The sequence below is a fragment of the Aplysia californica genome, unplaced genomic scaffold (genome assembly GCF_000002075.1).
Source record: "Aplysia californica isolate F4 #8 unplaced genomic scaffold, AplCal3.0 scaffold00009, whole genome shotgun sequence".
NCBI classification, from domain to species: domain Eukaryota; kingdom Metazoa; phylum Mollusca; class Gastropoda; order Aplysiida; family Aplysiidae; genus Aplysia; species Aplysia californica.
Window position 1 is genome coordinate 13,963 of NW_004797279.1, and position 18,516 is coordinate 32,478.

At 38.4% G+C, this 18,516-nt stretch overlaps 1 protein-coding gene across 1 annotated transcript in view; it reads left to right on the top strand.

The window, feature by feature from the left end:
• LOC101859987 (transformer-2 protein homolog alpha) overlaps positions 1 to 14,475 on the top strand; it is a 16,333-nt gene extending 1,858 nt beyond the window's left edge. Inside the window, exons 2-9 of the mRNA XM_005089743.3 lie at positions 495 to 574; positions 2,372 to 2,470; positions 6,341 to 6,422; positions 6,789 to 6,917; positions 7,668 to 7,727; positions 8,384 to 8,493; positions 8,969 to 9,153; positions 11,238 to 14,475. Coding sequence (XP_005089800.1) covers positions 495 to 574; positions 2,372 to 2,470; positions 6,341 to 6,422; positions 6,789 to 6,917; positions 7,668 to 7,727; positions 8,384 to 8,493; positions 8,969 to 9,153; positions 11,238 to 11,251 — 759 coding nt within the window. The 3' untranslated portion in view covers positions 11,252 to 14,475. The remainder of the gene's footprint in view (positions 1 to 494; positions 575 to 2,371; positions 2,471 to 6,340; positions 6,423 to 6,788; positions 6,918 to 7,667; positions 7,728 to 8,383; positions 8,494 to 8,968; positions 9,154 to 11,237) is intronic.
• The last annotated feature ends 4,041 nt before the right edge of the window (positions 14,476 to 18,516 follow it).

Genomic DNA, 18,516 nt, shown 5'->3' on the forward strand with positions numbered 1-18,516 from the left:
TTAAAGAAAAATCCAAGACCAAGTGTTTCAAAGAGTGCATTTCAGAGGTCTTCATATGGTCGCTTTTAAGCTCAAGGGGGCTATCCCGAAAAATGCTGTTCTTTCAAAAACAAGGAATTTTCTTTTTAACCAAACTTCTCCTATAGAGGTATGGCAATGCCCACTTTTGGTGTAGGTCAAGACTTTTGGAAATCTCCGAAATCTGGGTTAGCCCGCTTGTCCTTAAAAGTAGCCATTTAGCCTACTGATAACAGCCTGCTCTGCAGATTTTTTTACAGAATCAATAGTTAGTTGAATTTCCTCCGACATGGAGTGTGCATCAGATATTGAATCCTCCTCCCATGTGTTCTTACAATAGCCTACTGATTTTCTGCTAATTTTCAGCTGGACAAGTTTTTCCTCCTGCAGGATATCCACTTTAAGAGTAAAAGGTCTCCATTGTTTACTTTCCTTCACTGTTTCTTTTTTTTCTGTTTCATTCTTCTGTAAATCAGGTAGACAGTCAGGATGAGGGACGGTACAGACATCACAAGAGCAGAGAATCAAAACATGGAGAAGATTGTGACGAGAAAAGGTGTGCCATTTGTAACATCTGTGAGGACCAAAGGGGTATTGCTGTCATTGGCTTACATCTTTCCTTCTACAATTGAAATAAAGTTGGAATTGTCAAAGAAGGCCAAAAGTAGAGGAGAAAAGTGGTTGTCTTACTCTTAGACAGGTGGATGTCCTACGCCAACTCAGTGTCATTAAAATATAAAATCAATACAAGAGGGGGATGGGAAGAGTTTATGAGGCATTGTGGTGAAATCAGGCGCTGGTCAAAATATGAAATCAAAGAAATCGGCATTTTTGGGGGCAATTGGCAATTTTTTTCAAATTTTCTTTTTTGGCTCAACACCTTTTAGTTTTATGTCCTTTTAAAAACACATTTTTGTGTGGATTGTACTGAAAAACATTGATTAAAGGCACAAAAAATGTACATTTTTAGTTTCCAAGGACTCTCAAGCCAAGAAGTTCACAAACTTTTGCGGTCATGTTCTCGCTAATTTTACCTCTAAAGTCAGCCTTCCCTGACCTCCTTCAATTGCAAATATTTCAACTTCTATTCAAGGTAGATGGGTATATTTTTTTCTTCAAAAGCAAGGCAAATGAACAGGCTTTAAGATGATACCAATAACCCCTTTGCCCAAAACTTAACGAGGCTCTGAATCCACTACATCCTCACACATAGGTGATTGTCTTTTATAGGTAAGAGTCTAGAGTAGGTTTGACAGAACTGTCATAGCTTATACAGTGAAGTGATAATACTCTTCAACCAAAGTCTGGGATATCATGGGTAGCTGGAAGTTCTTTTTCTCTGTCTCTCTCTCTCTCTCTTTTCTCTCTCTCTCTCTCTCTCTCTCTCTCTCTCTCTCTCTCTCTCTCTCTCTCCATATACTGTACCTTCAAAGCCAGCAGGATTGCTGAAGTCTATCAGGAATGCTTGTGAATTTCTTGAGAATGTACTGTTCAGCCTTATATTGGAATACAATTAGTAAATACAATTTCTCAAAGGTCAAATTCACAACTGTTGTGTTCTGGCCTCTACTTCTGATCTTTCCCCCCCTACTCTTTAGAAGTCTTGAAAACGAGAGTTTAACTGTTCCCAAGATGTGGCATTGCCATTTTGAGACTTTCGTATTTTATAAAACAGAATTTGGTGACTGGCCTTTTCCCATTGCTGTTTTTTAATAGATTAACTAACTTGAAAACATAGCCTTCAAATGAAGTAGTAAATTTTAAACAAAAACAGGGCCATCCGCTCTGCAGTCTAGCACGATACCATCTGAGCTAACAGAGCACCTTGAGTAAGTGTTGGGTATATCATAAGTACCAAAACTTGTTTTCTTGCTTTATTTTTCTCTGTCCTTATTATCCATTTGTCATATATAAGACAATGGTGAGTAGAAGGACTGGTCACGGTTGTGTGCTCCATCTCCTGGAGTGGCTGGGTAGCTTGGTCTTGGAGTGACAATCGCTTTGACTCTTGTTGCAAGCAAAGTTCGTGGGGTTATGTGATGAGGACACATCATGTTGCTTCTGACACGGTTCTTTTCAGTGAACTGTTTGTGTATCATTTTTTAAATCTGTTTTGAATGTAATATTTGGAGTACTTGGAGATAGTCCTTATTTCGTGATACTTTTTATAGAGACAAAAAATGCCAATCTTAAATTTTGGAGAAAAAAAAAATTAAATGTACTTTTAATGTGATGATTCTGTCTGAGGCCATGTCTTGATTAAGGGACTTCCATCATGAAGGTGATTGTCTTCTGTGAATAGTTTGGATGTCAGAGTTGATAAATAATTTCTTATATATATGGGGTCTTTCAGCTCCAAGAAGAAGAGAAGGTCACCAAGTAGATCACACAGGAGTTACAGGTCACCACATTCTGCTGGGTCAAAAGATGCTGTAAGGAAACGAACAAAGAGGTGAAGTTTGTGGTGTTTGAGTTCTTATATTTTCACACACTCGTTTGTTGTGTGCTGTTGTGTTGATCTTTTAGTGTGAACGATTTGATAAAGCCATCAACTCAATTTACATAATTTATGAAGAGAGTTGCTTCAACCCAACATTGCCCAGGTTTTCATCTATGGCCTTTAGGGTGTTCTGTTTACTTAATCCAGAAAAGATCAGTTTTAGATAAAAGGTTTATTGAAATTTTAATGAAGAAGATTTGTTCCCTTGCATTGGCCATACTTGTCAGAATTGTCAAGGATATTTGTAGTTTTTACTTTTTATCTAAACTCGCACAAAAAAGTCAAGGAACGAAAATTCAAAGACAGATAACTAAAAAGCACTTTAACCGAATTTTTTAATTTTTTCAAAAAAGGTTCTTTTGGCTCTCTGGATTAAGTGTGTACAATTTCACATTTCAACAAGAATGAAAAGTTAATGTAAAATGAATTTAAAACACACTGGTCAATTTCAGAAGCCAGAACAGCCATTGTTCTTCCTGAACATTGTCAATAGCGCAGAGATGCCAACCAGTACGATTTTACGTATTTTAGTACGATTTTTTGCCAAAAATACACGAATACGACTTTTCATGAAAAAATACGCATCCTGGAAAGCGAAAAATACGAGATCCAGTTTTGGCGAGTAAACCTAAACTCAAGTCCCCTCTTTTGTCAAAATAGTATCAGTATCACGGAACTGAAATATTTGAAAACCAAGTCCGATAAGGTCAGTAAGTTCATTTTTGTCGGTCGCGATTGTGGTATTATATTCGTTTAGCTTTTCCTCCTCCGAGAATACGTTTCACTTTCACGCGAACAGGCGGCTATGGCGGCAGACGGAAGTGTATGTGACACCGCGGCTTGATCAGGAAAATCAAGATCTACTTTCGCTTTCGTTACCACCGAGAAGTTTGCCAACTGTAGACTGATAACGCAACTTATTTGTGACATGCAGGTTGTGCAGTGTAAACGCTGTGTTGCCGTGCAAATAAAATTTCTCGAACTCGTCTCTGTGCTGTCACTTGTAGGAAAGAAAAGAAAATACCAGCGTCGTCCGATTTTTAGGTTGTCGGGCTCGCCATCGTGACCGGTCAATGAACCTGCGCGCATTTGCATCACAAATAAATGCGGCATCGTGTTAGCAAAGACCGTGTTTGGTGGGAGTAACGGCATTGCCAAGTATAGGTCTACGGGAGGGGATTATTGATTATTTTTTTCTATACACTCGAGGGGGGGGGGGGCGGGGAGGGAGGAGGTGTGAAGGCAAGACCAGAGGACAAAAACTTGGAGGCAAATTTCAGAATTTTAATTAGAGCTCTCTGCAAAGCGCGCGTTGGTGCAGGCCGTGTGCGGAATCGGGACCCTTCATACTTTGCAAGTCTGTGTAATTGAAATAAAATGTTCACGTGTCATTAGATGGGTGATAGTAAATTATACGTACTGTGTATGTTGTAGCTCTCTGTTCAAGAAGGGCAAATTTTCAGTGTCACTGCATCTTGCCCTCCCACAGTTGTTACAACTCTCACAGTGCACGGGTCTACTTGAGCCCTTCAATTTTTTGCTCTTCTCTGAGTTTGAGCAATAATTTTAGTCTGTCAGTTCATAATATGAATCATGACACCCACTGGTTCTTGATAATCGAAATTCTTGTTCTAGGCCCTTCGAACGCTCAAAACAGGATTGATTTTTTATAATAATAATGAGAGGAAAATATTATAACAGACTGAAATACTTAAGTCAAACAAGACCCCAGTACGACACTGAACACTGACATGTTGTTGACTGGATACGTGTTTATTGTACGCGTGTGTGCTCCCTTTTTTGAGCTGGTGAGCTAGTATATTTTTTTCAGGAAATATTGCTGGACACCCTGAACATTTTACTGGTTAGTCGGTCGGTTGAAGAGAATACACATTTTTCCCTGAAAATACACATTTTCATATTTCCCAATACTCATTTCGGTTTTTTGTGGTTGGCATCTCTGATAGTGGGTGTAGCCACCCCGTTTGATCAAACACTCGGTACAGCGTCGACGCATGGACAGGGCATGCCTTCTGAGAACTTGTTGCGGTAGGTTCTGCCACTCCTGGACGAGTTGAAGGTTTTGTGCAGGAGGGTGGTTGTCCCTTATCCGTCGGTCAATGTAATCCCATATGTACTCTAGTCGGTTCAAATATGGATTACAAGCTGGCCAGTCCATGTGGGTGACACCCTGCTTCTGCAGGAAGTCCCCCACCGTGCGCGATGTGGCATAGCGTTGTCGTCCTGCAGAACAGCCTGGGGTCCAATCTGCTGCAGGAAAGGAACAGCATGGGGACACAGGATTTTGTCCTTGTACCTTGCCATAGTCAAATTGCCCTGTGTGTTGTACAGGGGGTCCTGTGGTGAGCTGAGAAGCCTCCCCACTCCAGAACAAACCCCCACCATAGGGCACCACCTGCTGGATGCAGTCAGGGTGGAACCGCTCTCCTTGGCGCTTCCAGACGTGGGCTCGCCTGTCTGGGTGCAGCAGGTTGAATCTGGATTTGTCCGAAAATACTACCTGATCCCACTAATGTCATGTCCGCAGTGAATGGCGAGCAGACCATGCCCGATGAGCTGCTTTATGGGCCGGCGTGTACTTTGGGCGCCTGGCAGGGACACGAGAAGCAAATCTGGCTCTACTCTACGGAGAAGCAAATCTGGCTCTACTCTACGGAGAAGCAAATCTGGCTCTACTCTACGGAGAAGCAAATCTGGCTCTACTCTACGGAGAAGCAAATCTGGCTCTACTCTACGGAGAAGCAAATCTGGCTCTACTCTACGGAAAAGCAAATCTGGCTCTACTCTACGGAGAAGCAAATCTGGCTCTACTCTACGGAGAAGCAAATCTGGCTCTACTCTACGGAGAAGCAAATCTGGCTCTACTCTATGGAGAAGCAAATCTGGCTCTACTCTACGAAGATGGTTCCTCACCGTCTCCTCGTTTTTTAGGACATTGGCTGTCACCCGTGGTTGGCCCCTTATGCGGTTTGCAGTGGTGGTTCGTGACCTCACGGCCTGTCTGACGATGAACCGGTCGATCCTGTCGTTGGTCAAACGGGGCCGACCTGGCTGAGGTCTGTCCTGGACTCTTCCGGTCACTCACCATCGTTCTTGCAGCCTCTGGGGACGCCCCCAAGTGGACGTGCAACGACTCAGAACGTGGAGCCATTTTGGAGCCATGCAAGGGCTCGTCCTCTGTCGACATCAAGCATCGAGTATCATTTGACCACCCTGTTGTAGTGAAACGTGGATGAAAAATGCTGGCTTATAATTGGTTGCTAGTGAGCGATATTCACAGCCAAGACATCTGTTTACCATGTGCCGAGCTCAGTTTTAGCCACCAGTCCCTAGGCTAATGTTGCTGAGTCAGAGAAATTTAGCCCATTTTTCATGCTTTTGGCTGTGTTTCGGCACGCCCTGCGCTGTCGCTGTGAAGTTTGTGTGGGCAAATTTATTGTACAGGCAAGCTGTGTCTAGACTTCTGTGCATGTGCCTAGTTTGGTTGACTGAGCATAACAGGTTTGCGAGATACTTAAGTTTAAATTTGACAGGTGAAAACACAAGTTGTTCCTTTGCTTTTTAGTTCGAGTTTATATATTATTTCTCAAGTCACAGCATAAGCTCTGGTATCATCTTATGGCATTTGTAACTAGATTAAACAAAAATAGTTATTACGATGTGGTCAAGCTGTAATATGTAAGTGGTGTTTGGGTTGCTCTTTTTAAACTTGTTAATATTGTTGAAGGAAAAAATAGTTTCTAAATGTTCCTGTTGGTTCTTTGTCATCTCATTCATGTTTACTATTTGTCTTGTAAACAGAAGCAGGCGTAGCAGATCCAGATCCCTCAGCAACAGTCCGGCTCCTTCCTACAGTCACAAGAACAGAGATTTGGAGGACAAGGTGAGATGTTTGTTTCTGTTGTATGGAGATATATGTCTTGTGACAGGTTAAGCACTTGTATGAGCCACTTGTTTCCTTAGAGATGTCAAAACTTTCTGTTTTTTTGGATGAAAGACTGAAATAGCATGTTTTTGAAATTAACATTTTTTAAACCTTTGTATTCACATTAACTCACTGTTTTATGGAAAACGCTTCAGGTAAGTTTTGCTGTTTTTGTCACACTCTTTGTCAGTCTTACTTTTTCACGGCACTAGATGGCTTTTTATCATGTTAATGTCATTTTCTTTAACTCATTTCAACTTCCCAACGCCCTGTGTCTCTACAGTGTGCACTTGTGACATTTGTGTTTCTTTTCCATGCATGCAGGAGCCTCCTGGTGCCTGCCACTGTCTGGGAGTTTTTGGACTTAGCAGCTATACTGAAGAAAAACACTTGAAAGATATTTTCAGTCAATATGGCCCCCTTGAGAGTATATTTATCATCTATGATCGACAGGTCAGTTAACCCTTGTTTAAACAGGGATCAGATACAGAAAAAACCCTTGTAAAACTAACTATACGGCATAAGAAAGTTTCTTCATGATAAACAGATTTCATGTCAATGAAAGTTGCAATGTAGGCCTATAGAATAAAGACAGTTTTTGATACTGTCACTGTATGGATCAGATCTATCTTGTATATTGAGAACCATAGATATGGGGTACATAGAAGCGGAACCAATAAAATTGGCAAAAAGATATTATTAATCCGAATACAGGAAAAAGAGGCTAAAACAGCACCTGGACATGGATGGCTGGTACCTCTTTAAATAAATCATTGATGGTCAGGTCAGATCTATCTTGTATTTTCTCAAGGCTTTCATATGTCTGCCTCTTTGCTTGTCATAGAGAGGTAGAATTGCCTCTTGAACGTCGTTTTTATTTCAAATAAAATTTTACACCTGGTGATTATAAAGAACAAAAGACTCAATTTTTTAAAATGCCCTTTGTACCACACTTCATTTTCTTTGAACTGTCCACATCAATGTAGGCCTGCTGATAGTTTTTTTTTAGGACTTTGTCACAGATACTTGGATCTGGTCTTGGGAGTTTAAATGTCCTCAGATTTAGACACTGTTGACAAAAGTTCAAGTTAAGTCAACTTGTAGCTTTTATTTGCTACTCCCCTTGTTAGCTGTAGTTACTTGATATTGGGCTTTTTCTCAGCAGAGCATCACTTGACTGATTGTTTTTCAAAATGTTCACAGTCAGGCAGATCAAAAGGTTATGGATTTGTCTATTTCAAGTCTACTGAAGATGCTGTTGAGGTATGTTGCTATTTTACATGAATATTTTATTCTTCTTAAGTCAGTGTTTTATGCCTTTGCATTTCATTGCCCCTCAGTAACGGAGAGGCTGTTTTGTTTTTTGTACACATCATTTGAAATAAGGGTCAGATCAATGCCAGCTGATCTACTCAAAGTAAAAATTTGTGATGGTGTGAGGATGGCCTGAATTAGAGGCAATCTGTTCTATGTCTTCTTACAATTGTAATGTATAGTATGTGTGTGATAGAGAGAAAGATAAATTAGAAAAAGTTGGAAATGTGAGGAGTGAAAATTAAAAACATTACAAGAGAAATTGTATTAAATTAGACAAAATAGGTTGGAACACATGTGGACTGTCAAGGACATATCCTTTGCCATCAAATACAACATGTCCTTATCCAGTAGTCTTTCAAGGGTTGTTCATGAATATAGCATAATTCCACCCAAGAATAAACAAGACAAATGAAAAATTGTATTTGAAGTGGAGACTCTTGACTGACATCTGGAAGTTCAAGATTTGAGTGTAGGGTCGAGATTTTGTCCCATTTCTTGCAGTATTCCGCCCCCATCAATTCAAAATTTGATTTTCTTTATGTTTTGGAGATTTCAATGTATAAAATGAACAAGAACTATCTTTAACCTTTCCTGTACTTCAGGCAAGGAAAGCGACTCAGGGACTTGAGTTGGATGGGAGGCCCATCCGTGTGGACTACTCACTGACCACCCAGCCTCACCCTCCTACCCCAGGACGATATCTCGGCCGATCGTAAGTAGAAAGGAGAAAACTGTCTCTCCCACACTTCTCACTTTTCTGCCAATGCTGTTGCTCAATGTTTTTCAATCACAGATCATGTGAGGTGGATTCTTTTTTTGTTGAATTTCAGCCTTGGTCTGTACAACAACTGAAAAAAAAAAAATTCTCTTTGTTGCTGGCCACATTTTCCCCAGTGACCCACACTACTTATTGACATTCCCTCTTTTCCATCTGGTAATTGCTATTTTTTTTATGTGAGTTACCTTTGAGCACTGTTCAATAAGTATCCTATTGATCCACATGCTATGAAAATGCTAATATGGCTCTATTTAATTTGAAGAATTAATCTCATCTCTTTGAAGTCTGTCAATCAAATACAGGCTTACACTCAAATTTGATTGCTGGGAGTTACATTTTTTATGATTTCCACTCCTTTTGTTCTGGTCCTTGCACTATGTTTGATCCAAAGTGTCATCTCTAATCACAGCTGGTCGTATGACCGTGGGTACCCAGGATATGGTGCTGAGAACCATGGGTCCCGCTTTAGTAGATACTCCGGTCGCAGCAGAAGACATTTCCGCCACTGCAATTACTTCAATGAAGAAGATAACGATGATGATTATAATGAGGATTACTACTACCGAAGACCTCGGAGGTTTTCTCCATACTCCCGTAAGTATAAGACAAGAATAGAAAAGTACCCTCAATGTTTACATTTCGTGGGGCAGTTTGGATTACAATGGTATGTGCAATGCATATCTTAAATTTTTCACAAGTTTCAACAAAGGCACACAATACACAGTTCCACTGCAGACATTTCATGAAATATGTCATGGCTGGTTGAAGGAGTGCTTGGCGTCATTTAATTTCATTTGGGTCTTGTCTTACTCAAGTGAACATAACAGGGACCACCCATTTGAAAGCTATTTCATCATAATTGCTCAATATTGTTTATGAACCTGAGCTCATATTTAACCCCTCAACCATTGGAGCCCCCTTAATGGTGGTCACATTGATCTGTGATTAAAGATATTGAAAAAAACACAGATTATCCCTCATCTGCAAGTCACATATATTACATTGTTCTCACTTTCCCTCTCACAAAAGACACTCTTAATTTTACTTCTCAGAGGCATCACTTTGTTAATGGATTTTGTATTGAGTCGTATCTAACACAGCCACCCGAAAGTTGATAAGAACAATAGTGATGAAGCTGACAATAAACGGGAGCAGAGAACGCCACAACACCCACTTTTATTGATGGGTGTTGGCACAATATTAATTAGATGGCAAATAATTGAAAAAGTCTATTGAAATATGCAGTCATTGGAAAATGACATTAATGTATAAAGATGAAATGGTACTGGTAGATTGAAACTGGTGCAGTGGTTTTGATCCTTCAGGCATGGTGGATTTGTATTTAAGATCAGATGTGTAACATCTTTTTTTCATGTGGTGCTTGAATCCACTTAATGTAGGCTACATCTGTTATATCTATTTCTGTCGTTTAAAGTGAAGACATTCTATAAGGAGGTCCATTTACTGATAAAAACTTTTACTACACAATGTATAGGGCCTAGAATTATATATATATTTGTTATACTTAGCCTGCAACATGAATGTAACTGAAAACTTCCCTCTACTTGACTTGAATCTCTTGGGAGACTTTCATTTTCTTGATAGTCATGAAATTGGTCTTCTTTTAGTTTTAGTAGAGGTTTTACGGCACTCGCAGCTGCATAAGATCATTTGAGCGCCAAGGGGTGGATGTCAACACAGAAGTCTTTACAGGGAATCAGACATACTCTGCTCACCTCTCTAGCTTCAACAGCACAAAGACTGCTTCGACTATCAACGCAACCCGGAAAAAGCGGGTCACAAGAGAGTGACAAACATACAAAAGAAGTAGAGGAAAATGGCAATAGCAAGGATGAGGAAAGAAAAAGCAGCAGTTCCCTGTTGCAGTTCAGGCACAGTTATGAGCAAGACATTAATGAATCAGCCCATTTACAATTACTATTCTACTGTGCATAAGAACTCGGGATGTTAATGTCCCCCCCATTGAGAATGGCCTCACCCTGGAGGGTGAAATTGATCTTCCTTGCTTTTTTTTGTAAATGTTGACTGAATGTGCAATAGTCTGAAATAGATATAATTTCTTTTTACACTGGCTGGAGTAATTACTAAACTTTTCCCCTCCAAGCTTTTGCACATTCATTGGCCTGCTTTTCTCAAGTCCACCCACAACAAGCTAATGTCATGTGGGCATTAGGTAATGTGTGGAGGTTAAGATTTTGTCTTCCCGAACAGTTTGCCTTCTATTGTTTTGATGGTTTGTATTTCGTTTATAAATGCTGTCCACAGTGTTGTGAAGGATTTAATATCATGCGCATAAAGAGTCTCTATTTTTCTTTGTAAAATTTGAAGTACCAGTCTAATCTGCACATAGTGGAACATTCACATAGTGAAACACTCACACAGTGAAACGCACGCATAGGGAACAGATTTTCCAGTCCTGAATTTTTTTTTACATGTATTTTCTTTTTTTTTTTAAACATGTACATGGCCAGATTCATACATAACAAAAACGTTTCCGCATCTCACCAATTTCGCTATGTGTGTATTATATTAATTATTTTTGCCTCAGTGCTCAGCTTTCAACCAGATACCTTATGAGTCCATGAGTCTTATAAGGCACTGGATCAAAATAAACCAGATTTTTGAGGACTGCTTTTTTTCATTGAAAATCCTTTCAGGTCACTGTCAGTGAATGGTTCATCCCTGAGTTAACGCTTCGTGTGTTCCCCCCATATGTCCATGCCAGCACAGACCCTTGTTTTCAGCAGCTGAAAGGTACTCAGCGTCTTCCTGCCTTACAGGTTTTTGCCTCCTGGTGATTCTTTTGTGTAAAAATGGGCTCTACTCGTAGAACGCTTTGTTAGCATGGGCAAATTTGAAAAAGATGAGGGTTGCTGATCTTGTTTCACAGGATGTGATTTTTTGATGAGTTTTTCTGTTACAAAGTGGATTCTGAATTGTAAATCTTTCTTTTAGTTCAAGTAATTTCTTTTTTTCTTAGTTGTAAAAGTTAATGTTTGTTTCTTTTCATTTTCACCTTCTTCGTGTAGAGCTGTCTTACAATATTGTACCAAAACCTTTTCTTGAGTGCACTTATGTGTGCGTGCCTGGTGAAAGGTATTGTAAGAGAGTAAGATGCATTTGCTAGAACTGAGAAACAGGGCAATAAAGGTCAACCATTGATTTTTTACTAATATTGAGTTTCAATAAAAAACTTACTCTTTGATCATTTATCTCCCAATATTTACAAAGCTGTGTGTTTATTCTACTGGATATGTTTTATTCTTTTTTAAGTAATAACAGAGATTGCATCAGAACATTTGCTGTCAGCCTATTTGAGGAAGGTTTCTATGACTTATTCATAAAAACTAACCGCATCTCACTGCATATAAAAATGTAGGTGAGTTCATGACCTATTTCGATCTGGGAAGTGCACATAAGTGTAACAAAACAGTATGGGATAGCAGCTTTTGCGCATTTGGAACAAGCTCCACTTGATGAGGAAAGCAGACACAAAGTCACTCTTCAAAATTACTAGCATTGTCATTGACAAAGATTTCTACGACTCATTCATAACAATCAACCCCTTAACATTGCATATCAAAATTTAGGTCAGCATATTTCCCTTTGAGAGGTGTGCAGTGTACCCAAATACATTGATATATAGTAGTAAAGGAAGGGAGGCTTCGTGCATACCCATGTACAAGGCAATGTTGTGAAATTTTTAGTTCTTTTCGACAGTGAATTTACTTTTAGAGTGTCTTAATGACACTTTGAAACTTATTAATTTTCTTAAACTGCTTTTTTAAAAGTGCACTATGCATAGTAATAATGTTGTCACAGGTTTTGGAGAAAAACAACATGGCTGGCTTTTTGATCAACCGATATTCATTAGGAGTAGAACTCGATCCGTATCTAAGGGAAATTTTAAAGCCATTTTTCTCAAAACTTTGTTTCCGCACCATACTTGACAACATTAACCAGATCTCACAAAGTGCTGAAGCTGTCTTAAAAAATTTTAAGGCAAGTTGTTCAGAAATTATTTTTGTACCATAAAATGTAATAAAAGGGAATTCTTCAAAATGCGTTATATGGTACCTTGTACCAGGCACATGCTCATATTATCATTGACAAGTTGTTTAGATTTTCTAGTTTTTCAGTCGGCTGATATAGTCCAAACCAAATGGCCCAGTTATTATAACGGCTGACATTCATTGTTATACTTTGTTGTTTTTTCATCATCCTCAAATGATGTATCTTATATTTAATAAGATTACTTTTGTTATGCTTGTTGCTCAGATTTTGAGCATGCTGATTCTTTAAATTAATTGTTGGATTTCCTTGACTTTTATGCTGCAGCCTTCCACCGCAGTATTCTCAATGCTTTTGTCCAGTGCTTGGTGTTGGCTCACCTGCCATTCCTTTGATTTCTGCACTCTAATTTTCCCAGATTTTGAAGCTTTTGTGATTTTATGTTTAAATTCATTAATAGTTTGACTCAAAATAAATTGATTAGTGACTTCAGGCAAAGGATTAAATTGTCTGTTTACTGAATTAGTTAACATTATTGCCAGTCCTAATTTTTATTTGAAATTATGTAAAAGTATCGGTTTCTTTCCATCTTTATTTTTTTTAATGCGTTCATTGATTTCAATAATATGTATGCCTGTTAAATTTGTTAATGTTGCAACAAAGTCAAACCTGCCGAGATGAGATTTCTTGGCTCCTCTTACAAATAATTGCTATGTAAGGAATCTGTACAATGTCGAAACTTGCCTAACTTAGATAGTTGACCGGCTCATCTTTAAATTCTGTACAAAAACAGCTTAAGTTCTGTTTTCATGTAGGCTTCAAGGAACAAGTTGACTTCCCCATCGGCAAGATAATGCCCAATACAAATCAGTCTTCAGAGTCAGGGTGTAAAAATGTTGGATCTTGCTGTTGATCGAGTCTTTACAAGCACTTTTGTTTGTGTAGAGGTGCTGTTCTCTGTCCACGAGAAATTAGGACAGCTTGTTTATGTTGTTACTGCTGGTGAATGTTAGTGGCGTATAGACAGGGATGAATATGGATGAAAGATGGGTGCCATAGTTGATGTGACTACGTATAGAGCATTACAGTCTGTGTCAAGCTACTTGACATTTATGCCTTCCTTGACTCATATATGATTTTGTGAAAACTTTTGGCCTTACCTTTGTCAAAGTGCAGGACCCCCATTGCAGTAGTTTGGCATACAGCCATCGAATAAAGTAATTAGTTTATGCAGTTTTGCTTTTATAGAAAAAATATTTTGGGGCAATTTTTTAAGGTTTATCTCTCAGTTATATTATGTTTATCTAGCATTACATGTCAAGTTCTTTTGCTATTGTCATATGAATTTTTTAATTTAAAGAATAGCCTGTAAATTGGGTTACAGTGAAAAAGGATTACAACACTAACATTGTTTTAGTTTGATACATGTCAGAGAGATCAACCACATGCTGCTTTTTTGGGGTTTTTTGCTTTGTTTGCCTTCTCCTTGAGTACAATATTCTGCCATCTGCACAGCTTTATTTTTTTATTTTTTGGTGCGTGTTGCTATTCTTTGGATTTTGTTATTTTTTTTACCTGAAAGTAATATTTTGTAGGGTGAGAACTAATGTCTACTACTTATGATAGTTAGCCTGAGGTGTCAATGCTTTTGCCGAGTATTTTTACGCTGTGGAGGATAAAAAATGCTCAGGTTTTGTTCCTAGCTTTGTTATAGAACAAGAGCAATTGTATAGCATTCCCTTGGAGACATAATATCTCAGGACTTATAAAATGAGATTTATACCCATCCTGAACATGGTCACTCTCTCATTGACCTGGTGCTGAGTTATGGTTTTTTCTGTTTTTATCTTGTTGTTGTTTGAATAAAGTTCTGTTCGAAGTCAATGTTTCAAGAGATGTTGTTGATTCTGTGTTAAATATATGTATGTGTGCTGCTGCTGTTTATTCATGATTTTCTTTCCTTTTCTTTTTGAAGGGTGAACACACTTCATACTGAATACGTGCTGACAAGAATTGAAGTGAAGGGCTGATGAAAATTGAAATGAATTTAAAGTTGAAACGAAGATTGAAAAGGAGGATGCATGATAATCTCGAAGAGAAAAACAGCGGCAGAGGAAAGTGTGGAAAGTCATCAAAAGTCCAGAAAATAAATATCGGCTTAAAGTCAAGTGCAAATTCAAGAAAACTTATTTTGAAAAAAATCTAACGAGGAAAGAAAGAAATCCCTCTACGAAAGTGATAAATAAGACAATTCTCATTCAGCTTGCTTGAAGTAAAAAGTCCTTTGTGACGAAGCTGTTCTGTGGGAGTTTTGGTGACAATTGGATGGAAAGAAAATAATTTGCAGAACTAGCTCTGAAATAATCTGTTATATATATGCAGAAATTGTGGACTTCAAAATCTTGATACGAAAATGTGGATCGGATCAAAGGAGAAAGTGATGGGGCTGCAACTAGACACTTTATTTTGTATTTTGTATGTTACTGCAGCTTGTCCCTGTTTATGTTGAAGACAGAGGATGCATCATCAAGAGGAGATTGCAACATGTTACTCTGGAAATATGTAATTCTAAGCCCTGTGGTAATGGGTATTGGAAAAAGCATATAAGATTAAGAGGAATGAGGAGGGGAAAAGTGGAATATGCCTGTACTTTGGAATATGGCATTAAAGTGTTAGTTGATTTTTTTCCCTCGAATAGAAGTGCATCTAGAGTGTGGAGATTTATGGTCTTTTCTCTGGAAATGAAACTACCTCAGTACAATGTTCAGATGTCAAAGAGAATCAAAATCCCCAGATTGTAAAAAAATTTGTTTGAATAAAGGTTGTGGTGAAAACTGTGTACCAGTTAAAGAGTAAAGAAGATGAGGACAAAAAAAGAAATCAGAATACTGAAAAAATATGAAAAGGAAAGCACAGAAAATCAAAAAGAGGAACATAGAAATGAAGAGTAAGGAAAAAAATATGAAAAATAAAGGTGAGAAGATAAAGATGGAAAGGAAGAAGAATATTGACAAAAAGAACAATCGAAGAGATTGAAAAAAAAAAGACACCCGAGAAAAGGTAAAGAGAAGAAGAGAGATGAAAAAGGAAAGATAACAGAGTCTAAAGACGAAAAAGGAAGGAAAGAAAAGAAAAAGAACAAATAGAAAACTTGAATGCAAACAGAAATGAGAAGGTTTATTTTTACAGTGGCTCATTGTCCAGGAAGATGTTTTTGTGAAAAGCAGCATTTAGACGCAGAGCAAAAGGTTTCATTTGCTGCCTGATCCTGTTCTTCATTCGAACAAGTTCATGAGGTAAGTATGCTCTTTTATTACTTACAAGTATCTGTGCACCTTTCAGTTTACGTGCTTATTGCTCCTTTTCGTAATGCCTTTTGCAATGTACTGTACAAGGTGTCTGAATAAAGAAGACCCTTTAATAGTGAAAGAACTTGGTCATCTTTGCACTAATTTCAACTAAATAAAATAAGGAAAAACCCTTCAAAATTCAACCAAGGGGTTATGCAGTTATCCAATATGAAGAAAATCAGTTTACATGCTTTAGAAACTTCCCAGTTTTAAAAATTTCAACGATAATTAAAGGAAACGTAAAATGTTACTTCTCAAAGAAGCTTTTAACTACAGGGCCGTGATCAGCCTGTTCGGGTTTCCAATAAAATCATGACTGTCGCATTAGATAGATATGTCACCATGCTGAGAAAGTTTTAGAGAAGTTTGAGGTGGAGATCAGGGGTTGCGCTGTTGAGGAGTGGTCCATGCCTGGTTGCAAGAAAGGTTTTGGGAATGCCTTATAAGCTGAAAGACTTGTCACTGCATTCCCACAGCCTGAACTCCTTCCATTATTTTTGGGGGGTTTTATCTTAAAGACTGTGTCTATGGGTACACCCACAAACGTAATGGTGAACAGAAGGTCCAAAAAACCCAACCCAGAAACATGGTACAGGGTTGTTCAATTTGAGCTTGTCTGGAGAGAAACGGTCAACACCAAAAGCATACCATTTAAATAGCCACCGCCTTCTTTGAGTTTATTTGGCTCTGTCACTGCACCTTTTTATAAATTTGTTCTTTAATGCACAGACACATATTTGAGGCAGCGTGGTGGAATCAGGCTCTCGTCAAAATAATCAAATTGAAGAAACCTGCATTTTTCCGCAGGTTTGTGAATTTTTATCAAATTTTTGTTTTTTGGCCCAACACCTTGCCTGCCAATTAAAGAACTATTTTATGTGTGGATTTTCCTGAAAAACGTTGATTAAAGGCACAAAAAATGGAAATTTTCAGTTACCACGGACTCTTAAGCTAAGGAAATAACTAATCTTTGGCGGCCATTTTCTCTCTAATTTTACTTCTGAAAACAGGTGACCCCCACCTCCTTCTTTCGCAAATATCTCGACTTGTATTCAAGATAAATGGATATTTTTTTCATCGAAATAAAGTCAATTGAACAAGCTTTAAGATAATACCAATAACTTTACATGCCCAAAAATTGACGAGAGCCTGATTCCACCACGCTGCATCACATATTAGTACATGTACCGTTAGTTCTTACAAAGTTGCAAAGTTTTGCGTTTCACTCTATTTGGGCAGAAACTTGTTATTTCTAATTAGAAATCTCTGTAAAAATTAGATATATGGGTGGTTGGCGGGTGCTCTGGTATGGTTTGCTCCTTCATTATTTTCAAATAGCTATCGTTATCTCTCTTTTTTGTGTTTGCTACTCTCTCGTAAAACCTCTAATCTTCGACACGTATATGACATAATTGTGTTGCAAGGGCTGTAAAACTCATAGGCCTACTAAGAAATTTCAACCCTGTCACTGTCACCTGAACAGTGAAAAAAAAACTGGACACAATAAATAAATCAGTAACATGAATCGAAGGAAATAAACGTTACCCGCTACCTTCTTTTTCACCTCCTCTGTTCTTTGTGATATTGTCACGATGGGCGAAGGCTTGATGCGCTTTTGGTGGGACCCGCTGGTCAACACTACTTACTTTTTATAGCATAGCAGGTGTATTTACGCCTATTTTGACACTATTTAGATCATTTAGGAGGCGGGCTTACGACCTTGCCTGCCAGGGCCAACTCGGGCTGAGAGAGACAATACAACATCCCAACAGAAAGACCGAGATACTCAATAAAAAAGATTATCCCCACTCAGGAAACGAACTCGAGTCTCCTGAGTGCGAGAGCGAAGTGCCTAACCGCTACACCACAAACGCCGACGGCGTCCACGCTCCGTTATACCTATACATTGAGATAAGTGTATTCACGTATTTGTTGTAAATGCCACTAATACTAATATAGACTTAACACGTTTGGGGGCTCGCATTCTGATTATTCGCCAACGCTTGAAGACGGGCTGTTTCGGGGCACTTTAAAAAAGAAGCAAATCGTTGCTATTCATCATACACATTGTTATGTTTTCTTTATTTGACAATCTAAATTGTGTCGATGTGGACCTAAAAAACCCCCCACCTACATTAATCATTTTCTCATTCTTGATTTTGAACTTAAAGAGGCAGGCAACAACATGCATACGTTGTTGTTGTTATCGATCCTGACATGCATACAAATACTATGAAATATGCAAATTCGTGTTTTTGATTTGTCCATGATGGTTCCGAAGTGTTCTGCAACATAGTTTATTATTTGTCCGCTACGTCTGTTTTGGGTTAACTTATCCCAGAACAGTGACTCTGCCGTCATTTTAGAAAATACAGTATATGCAGTTTTTATAATGTTACAGGGGAGCCAAAAAAACTGAATTTGTTACCAAGAGAACAAACTCTTTGCCAACATCCCAAGTCAATAAGATTTTTAAGAATACATTTTTTATAAAACTTCCTTACTATCTTTAAAGCAAATATTGTTTTGTTGGTTACAACATTCATTGTTGTTGTTGTTGTTGTTGTTTTTGTGG